This window comes from Rhipicephalus microplus, chromosome 6 (assembly GCF_043290135.1).
Source record: "Rhipicephalus microplus isolate Deutch F79 chromosome 6, USDA_Rmic, whole genome shotgun sequence".
In the NCBI taxonomy this organism is placed as follows: Eukaryota; Metazoa; Arthropoda; class Arachnida; order Ixodida; family Ixodidae; genus Rhipicephalus; species Rhipicephalus microplus.
Genome location: NC_134705.1, coordinates 112,330,206 through 112,338,510, shown reverse-complemented (window position 1 = coordinate 112,338,510; position 8,305 = coordinate 112,330,206). Strand labels below are relative to the sequence as shown.

General features: G+C 53.4%; 1 protein-coding gene across 1 annotated transcript; it reads left to right on the top strand.

Moving 5' to 3' along the window:
- Window positions 1-413: 413 nt before the first annotated feature.
- LOC142765983 (uncharacterized) lies at window positions 414-4,274 on the top strand. Its single transcript, XM_075867791.1, has 4 exons — window positions 414-936; window positions 1,480-1,709; window positions 2,970-3,086; window positions 3,393-4,274. The coding sequence occupies exons 1-4, from the start codon at window positions 414-416 to the stop codon at window positions 4,272-4,274; spliced, it is 1,752 nt and encodes a 583-aa protein (XP_075723906.1).
- Window positions 4,275-8,305: the final 4,031 nt, after the last annotated feature.

Here is an 8,305-nt window from a genome sequence, read left to right as displayed (position 1 = left end):
GCGGTCGGCAAAACGACGTGCACGCTAGTGAGCGTCGGCGATCGAATGTCGTGGCATCGGCTGTGCGGGAATTTATATCCCTCGGCGCGAGGGTTTCTCGAATAGTCGAATTGTATCGAGAACGCCGTGATAGCGTGCTGTAACCCATTGAACGACGCGACCCAAGCTCTCAAGTGCGCATGTGCACAATCTTATCCCCCTTCCCTCTCCCCCTTACTTTCCTATATATATTCACGAGTGTGAATAAAACGGGCCGTTCTTTTCTGTTGGCATGGTCTGACTGTCACGTTTACTGCTGGAGCGGCGTGGCCGCCTCCCAACTAACAGTGGCGACGAGAATACCCACCGATACGTGTAAGCCGGGCGCCAGCGGCGAGACCAAGACGAAGACGCCCATCAGCCCGCCCGCAGCCATGGCCCTCAAGCTTCCGGATTTTGCAGAGGAGACAGATAAGTGGCAAGCGTATCTCGTTAAGATTGACGCCTACTTCGAAGCGAACGAAGTTACGGACGACGCGAAGAAAAGGGCCTTGTTGGTGGCTGCGTTAGGATCGAGGACCGTTGAAATCCTTTGCGGCAGAATCGCACCGCGAAAACCAAGCTCGCTGAGTTACGAAGAAGTTGTTTCAACCTTGAACGAGCACTATGATCCGTCCCCTAACGAGATATCAGAAAGCTTCAAGTTCTTTCACCGAAACCAACAAGAAGGGGAGTCCGTGCAGGCGTTTATCGTCGAGATTCGCAAGCTAGCGCATAACTGCAACTTCTCTTCAATGTTGGAGCGAATGCTGAGGGACCGCATCGTTTGTGGAGTGCGCTCGAAAAACCTGCAGAAACAACTATTAGCCAAAAAGGACTTGACGCTGGCAGAAGCGGAAGCACTAGCTATAGCAGCCGAAAGCGCGGAGTTAGGGTCGCAACAGATGACCGGGCAAGGTGACGCCGTTGGGGTGTTCAACGTGCAGCGTAGCAGGCAACCCGAAATCAGCAGGAGCGAACGGAGCAGCTTATCGCAGCACTGCAGCTGCTGTGGCAAACAGGGACATCAAGCCAGGGAATGCTCATTACGACGGCGCAGGTGCTACAAATGTGGGCGACAAGGTCACTTGGCGCGAGTATGCTCCCGGACAGCCACCACCAACAGAACCTTCGCGATAACAGAGTGTTCAGCGGAAAGTGAAGATAACGATTGTAACGCACTACAAATATGGTCAGTGAAGGGTAATGGAAGCCTGGTTCCGCCTCTACACAAGCAGGTTACATGGAACGGAGTGCCACTGAATATGATAATCGACACAGGTTCACCTGTCTGCGTAGTGCCTAAAGCGATATACGAAGCCTATCGTCATAAGTGGCCACCGCTTTGTAAAGCCGCATTAACTCTGTCATGCTATCTTGGGAAGATACCAGTGCGGGGCATTGTCAAAATGCAAGCTTCCTACAAGTCTGCAACAGTTGACTGCGATCTCGTTGTGTTAGACTGCGAAGGTCCTAGCCTTTGCGGCCGTGACCTGTTACAGATGCTCGAGACACAAGGGGCACCGCTTCTTCACATCGCGTCACTCTCATCGGACGGGAAGCTGGAGAGTCGGACAGCGGCACCCGTGCTGGAACAGTACGCAGACCTTTTTGCGGAGGGCCTGGGAGCCATCAAGGGACCACCAGCACGGCTTCATATAAAGGACGGAGCAACCCCAAGGTTCGGTAAGGCAAGAAAAATTCCATTTTCTTTGCTAGACAAAGTGTCCGCCGAGCTAGATCGACTCGTGGCCGAAGGCATTATTACGCCAGTTTCCTATTCAGAATGGGCAACCCCGGTGGTGCCAGTGCTGAAACGTGACGGAACAGTCCGCATCTGTGGCGATTTCAAAGTTACTCTAAACCCAGTATGTGAAATGGAAAGTTATCCTCTACCCGTAGTGGACGACATTTTCGCTACGCTTCGTGGAGGGCAGCAGTTCAGTATCTTGGATCTACGTGATGCCTACAACCAAATTCTTCTAGACAAAGATTCGCGCAAGTTAGCGGTTATAAACACTCACAAGGGCCTCTTTTGTTATAACAGGCCACCGTTTGGGATAGCCTCGGCCCCTGCGATTTTTCAACGAACAATTGAGCAGGTGCTGCAAGGCCTCCCAGGGGTTCAAGCGTACTTAGACGACGTCCTGATAGCAGATGCGAACGATAAGCCAACTGCGAACCTGCAAGCAGTCTTGCAGTGGTTCAGGGAGTACGGCGTGAAGCTCCGCGCGGACAAGTGCCGAATAGGTGAGGAGTCAGTTACGTATCTAGGACACAGAATTGACGCGGCAGGGTTGCACCCGTCAGACAAAAACATCGAAGCAATTAAGCTGGCACCGACTCCTCACAATGTCACGGAATTGCGGTCTTTTTTGGGCATGCTAACTTTCTACAATAAATTCTTGCCTAATCTGTCCACGCTCCTGAGTCCCCTATACCTTCTTCTGGAAAAGAAATCGAAATGGTCTTGGGATGAGCGCGAAAACGATGCCTTCCGAAAAGCAAAAGCCGTTTTGTGTTCCGCGCCTGTGTTAACTCACTTCGATCCCGCACGAGAGCTATTTCTGGAGTGCGACGCGTCACCCTACGGTGTGGGAGCGGCACTATTCCACCGAATTGAAGGACAGTATCAGCCCCTTGGATTTCGATCCAGGACGCTTACTGCCGCAGAAAAGAATTATGCACAGATTGAACGTGAGGCGTTGGCTCTGGTTTATGGCGTCACGCGATTCCGAGATTATCTGCTGGGCAGACAGTTCACGCTTCTAACCGACCATCAACCACTGTTGGGTCTCCTAAGAGCGGATCGTCAGACGCCGGCTATGGCCGCTGCGCGCATTCAGCGTTGGGCCATCATACTTGGTGCCTACCGTTATCGGTTGCAACATCGACCGGGTAAACTCATGTGCAATGCTGATGCTCTTAGCCGTCTACCCCAACCGTTGCAGGAAGAAGTGGACCAGGAGGACGAAGCTCAAGTTCTGACCCTGGACCAGTGGGATCAGCCGGCCCTGCCATGGAAGGAACTCCAGGCACTCGCCGTCGCGGATGAGGTACTTTTCCAGGTACGCAAGTATACCCGGGAAGGTTGGCCGAAAAAACTCGACACGGAAACTACAGAAATCGCCGATTTTTACAAAAGGCGGCATGAGCTGTCTGTTAGTGAAGAACTTCTTTACTGGGGCCATCGCTTTGTAGTGCCGACAGCAGCACGCGGGAAGTTGCTAAGGCTACTGCATGAAGCCCACCAAGGAATTTCCACCATGAAGGCGAAGGCCAGATCGTTATTTTGGTGGCCCGGCGTAGAGCAAGACATCGAGCGCGTTGCGGCGACATGCCAAAACTGTGTGCAAGCGTTGCCGATGGCTCAGGCAAAAGAACCAGTAAATTGGCCCGAGACGCACGAAAGGTGGTCGCGGTTACATGTGGACTATGCGGGACCAGTAAAAGGGAAAATGTTACTCATCGTTGTCGACGCGCCCACCAAGTGGATTGAGGCGCTTCCCGTGTCGCAGGCCAACTCGCATAGCACAGTCGAGGCCCTCAGAACGATATTTAGCCGTTTTGGTATACCGCGCACGGTGGTTTCTGACAACGGGACGCCATTCACGGCACGAGAGTTCGAGCAGTTCATGGAGCGCAATGGCATTGCGCATATTCGAACACCTCCCTATCACCCCCAGAGTAATGGACTAGCAGAGCGAGCCGTGCGCACTATCAAAGATGGCTTGAAGAAGATAGGCGGCACTTGCCTCCTCACCTCACTGGCACGTGTATTGTGCAATTATCGGAACGCACCACACCAGGAGGGTCCTTCTCCCTCAGAGAGGCTATTAGGATACCGTCTGCGCACAAGAATGGAGATGTCTTTTCCTTCCAGAGTCTATCCTGCCAAAGCTGCGAGTGACCCAGGCTGGAATTTCGCACCGGGAGACTACGTGTACGTGCGAAATTATGGCGCCGGAGACAAGTGGTTCCCAGGCACAGTGGAGGCTACGCGTGGCACTCGCCTCCTGGAGGTAAAGACTGTGGATGGCCTTGTCCGCCGCCACGTGGATCAAGTTCGCAAGCGGAGCCCAGATGAAACGCCAGCAGCCGACGACATGTCGAGGCCATCTACACCGGTTTCCCCAGGGCCGGTACGACTAGAAACAACGGCGCCGGCTACCTCTCAGAGTACCCCAGAATCGCAACCATACGTACTACGTCGCTCCACACGAGCCAAGAAACCGGTCGTGCGTTTTGGCTACTAAGGGGGAAGAAATGCTGTAACCCATTGAACGACGCGACCCAAGCTCTCAAGTGCGCATGTGCACAATCTTATCCCCCTTCCCTCTCCCCCTTACTTTCCTATATATATTCACGAGTGTGAATAAAACGGGCCGTTCTTTTCTGTTGGCATGGTCTGACTGTCACGTTTACTGCTGGAGCGGCGTGGCCGCCTCCCAACTAACATAGCGTTTGTTGGAAACGCTGTTCGTACGAACAGCGCTTCTAACAAACAACGCTTGAAGCGTTGTTTCTATCGAACAACGCCTAAGCGTTGTTCGATAGCGTTTGTTCGAAACGCTGTGAAAACGGCGATAGCACAGGCCGGCGCAGCCAGGCCGAAAAAACAAAACACAAATAAACAAACCTAATGCATGGTTCGCGGCATTACCCTCCCTCTAAGAGTGCATCGACCCGATGCTAACATAAGGGACAGTCTACACAAATTAAAATAAAAGTTCGTCATCGTCCGTAGAAAGGTTTTAAGTGAACCACATGGACGACTTCGGGCCGCGTGCGTCGACGTGATGTACGGGAGTCCCCATCGGGGATCACTTCGTACGTCAGTTCGCCAACACGTCGTAGAATCTGGTAGGGTCCGAAATAGCGTCGTAGAAGTTTCTCACCGAGTCCACGTCGTCGAATGGGAGTCCAAACCCACACACGATCTCCAGGATGATACTCGGTGTCTCGGCGTCGGAGATTGTAGCGTCCGGCATCCACCTGTTGCTGGTCCGTTATACGAGCTCGAGCGAGCTGGCGGGCCTCCTCCGCACGTTGGAGGTATCCTTGGACGTCGGCGTTGAGGTCGTCGTCTTCTACGTGCGGAAGCATGGCGTCGAGCATTGTAGTCGGCCGTCTTCCGTAGACAAGCTCGAACGCTGTCATCTGCGTGGTTTCTTGAATAGCCGTGTTGTACGCAAACGTGACGTACGGGAGGACTTCGTCCCACGTCTTATGTTCAACGTCGACGTACATAGACAGCATATCCGCGATTGTCTTATTCAGCCGTTCCGTTAGTCCGTTCGTTTGGGGGTGGTACGCCGTCGTTCTTCGGTGATCTGTGTTGCTGTAGCGTAAGATTCCTTGCATGAGCTCCGCAGTGAAGGTCGTTCCTCGGTCCGTGGTTAGGACCTCAGGGGCTTCATGTCGCAGCACAATTTGGTTAATAAAGAACTTTGCAACTTCTTGTGCAGTTCCCCTAGGAAGAGCGGTGGTCTCTGCGTAGCGCGTCATGTAGTCTGTCGCTACGACAATCCATTTGTTCGTGGATCGGGATGTAGGGAACGGGCCCAGAAGGTCCATTCCGATCTGTTGGAAGGGCCTCGTTGGGACGGCGATTGGCTGCAGAAGTCCGGCTAGTCTCGTCGGTGGTGTTTTTCGTCGCTGGCAGTCACGGCAGCTCCGGACGTAGTGGGTGACATCGGATGTAAGGCGGGGCCAGAAGTATTTCGCCTTGATTTTTGTAATCGTGCGAGCTGTTTCGAGATGTCCGGAAGACGGGTCGTCGTGGCACGCTTCCAAAATTTCGTCACGAAGGTCTGCGGGGATGACAAGTAGATAATTCGTTCTCGTTCCGGGGTTGAAATTCTTCTTCACTAGGATGGAGTTTTTGAGGCTGAATGCTGGTAAGTTGCGCTTGAACACCCTAGGCACGGCGACGTTGCGTCCTTCGAGGTAGTCGATCATGGCGCGGAGGTCAGGGTCGGCACGCTGCTGGGCGGCTAGGTCGCTCTCTGTCACGACTCCGAAGAACGCGCTGTCTTCATCGGAGTCCTGTGGTGGTGGGTCGACGGGGGCGCGGGACAGGCAGTCGGCGTCGGAGTGTTTCCTGCCGGATTTGTAGAATATTGTAACGTCAAACTCTTGCAGGCGCAAGCTCCACCGCCCAAGACGGCCAGAGGGGTCCTTCAAATTGGCGAGCCAACACAGCGCATGATGGTCTGTCACAACCTTAAACGGTCTACCATAGACGTATGGGCGAAATTTTGAAATGGCCCATATGATAGCCAGGCACTATTTCTCGGAGGCAGAGTAGTTTCTCTACTCCTTCGACATACCACGGCTTGCATAGGCGATTACCTTTTCGTAACCGCTTTGCTTTTGGACGAGGACGGCACCCAAACCGATATCACTGGGTCCGTGTGCATTTCCGTTTCGGCGTTTTCGTCGAAATGAGTGAGCACGGGCGGGTTTTGCAGGCGTTGTTGCAGCTCGCAGAATGCCTTTTCTTGGTCGTTTTCCCAGCTGAAAGGGGTGCTTTCTTTCGTCAGGCGTGTGAGTGGCTCTGCAATGCGTGCGAAGTTTGTGACGAAGCGCCGGTAGTATGCGCACAGTCCGAGAAACCTTCGCACACCCTTTTTATCTTTCGGCCTTGGGAAGTTTGCAATGGCTGATGTTTTTGCCGGGTCAGGTAGGACTCCCGCGGCGTTCACGACGTGACCCAAGAACTTGAGTTCCTCGTACGCGAAACGGCACTTCTCAGGCTTCAGCGTTAACCCCGATGTACGAATGGCCTGGAGTACAGATTCCAACCTTGTGAGGTGTTCGTCGAAAGTCCGGGCGAATACGACAACGTCGTCGAGGTATACGAGGCAAGTGTGCCACTTCAGGCCTGCTAGCACAGTGTCCATGACTCTCTGAAACGTTGCGGGTACCGTGCACAGCCCAAACGGCATCACCTTGAACTCGTGTAGACCGTCCGGGGTTATAAATGCAGTCTTCTCTCGGTCTCTCTCGTCCACTTCAATTTGCCAGTAGCCGGTCTTCAGATCCATGGATGAGAAGTACTTGGCGTGGCAGAGGTGGTCGAGGGCGTCGTCGATTCGTGGCAGGGGGTACACGTCCTTTTTGATGATTTTGTTTAGTCTCCGGTAGTCAACGCAGAATCTTAAAGTGCCATCTTTTTTCTTCACGAGTACAACCGGCGCAGCCCACGGACTTTTCGATGGCTGTATTATGTCGTCGCTGAGCATGTCATCTACTTGAGTCCGGATGGCTTCGCGCTCGTGTGAAGAAACGCGGTACGTTGACTGTCTGGTAGGTGGGGCTCCATCTTCGGTTATTATCCGGTGCTTTGCCAAAGGTGTCTGACATAACTTCGAGTTCGAGGAGAAACACTCGCTGTAGCGACGGAGCAACTCCAGTAATCTGTCCCGATTTTCTGGCGACAGCGCCGGGTTCACGTCGAAAGGATGTGGCACCCTGGAAGCATCTGCGCGTGCGCGTTCAAAGGTGGCGACCGCGATCACTTGACTCGCTTCTTGCGTTTCTTCGAGGAACGCAATTGCAGCGCCCTTGTTTAGATGCTGGTACTCCTCAGGGAAATTGGTGAGCAAAACGTGGGATCTGCGTTGCTTAAACCGCGCAATGCCTCTTGCGACAGACACACCGCGGTCTAGAAGCAACCTTTGGTCAGTCTCCAGGATAGCGTCGACGTCAGGAGCAGCACCGTCACAATAGACGGCGATCATCAAGCTTGCGCGGGGTGGCAGGGTGACGTGATCGTCGGCGATCCTTACAGCAGCACGGTGTCCGAGGTTCGGCTGCGGCGTCGTGGAGTGATCGGAAGAAAACGTTATCAACCTGGTCTGCAGATCAATTATTGCGCCATTGTCCGTCAAAAAGTCCATTCCGAGAATTACGTCGCTGGAGCAGTTAGGCAAAATGACGAACTCCGAAGGGTACGTAGTGCCGTCTATGGTGACGCGCGATGTGCACATTCCACTTGGGGTCACGAGGTAGCCTCCTGCTGTGCGTATGTGCGGACCGTCCCATCTGGTCGTAACTTTCTTTAGCTTGGACGCTAAACAAGTTAATTAAACAAGTTTATTGGAGCTTTGGAGTTTATTGGAGTTTATTGGAGCGAAACAATAAACAAGTTTATTGGAGCGAACCTGTGCTCCCCTAACAATTGAAAGAATACACAGGCGGCGAAGCAGCGGCCGACAAAACGACGGGCACGCTAGTGAGCGTCAGCGATCGAATGTCGCGGCATCGGCTGTGCGGGAATTTA

Coding starts and splice junctions, on each gene's coding strand:
- LOC142765983 (XM_075867791.1), top strand. CDS start 414: ATGGCCCTCAAGCTTCCGGATTTTGCAGAGGAGACAGATAAGTGGCAA. Junction 937..1,479: donor GCAACAGATGACCGGGCAAG/GTGACGCCGTTG, acceptor TCGTTGTGTTAG/ACTGCGAAGGTCCTAGCCTT. Junction 3,087..3,392: donor CGGATGAGGTACTTTTCCAG/GTACGCAAGTAT, acceptor CCGATGGCTCAG/GCAAAAGAACCAGTAAATTG.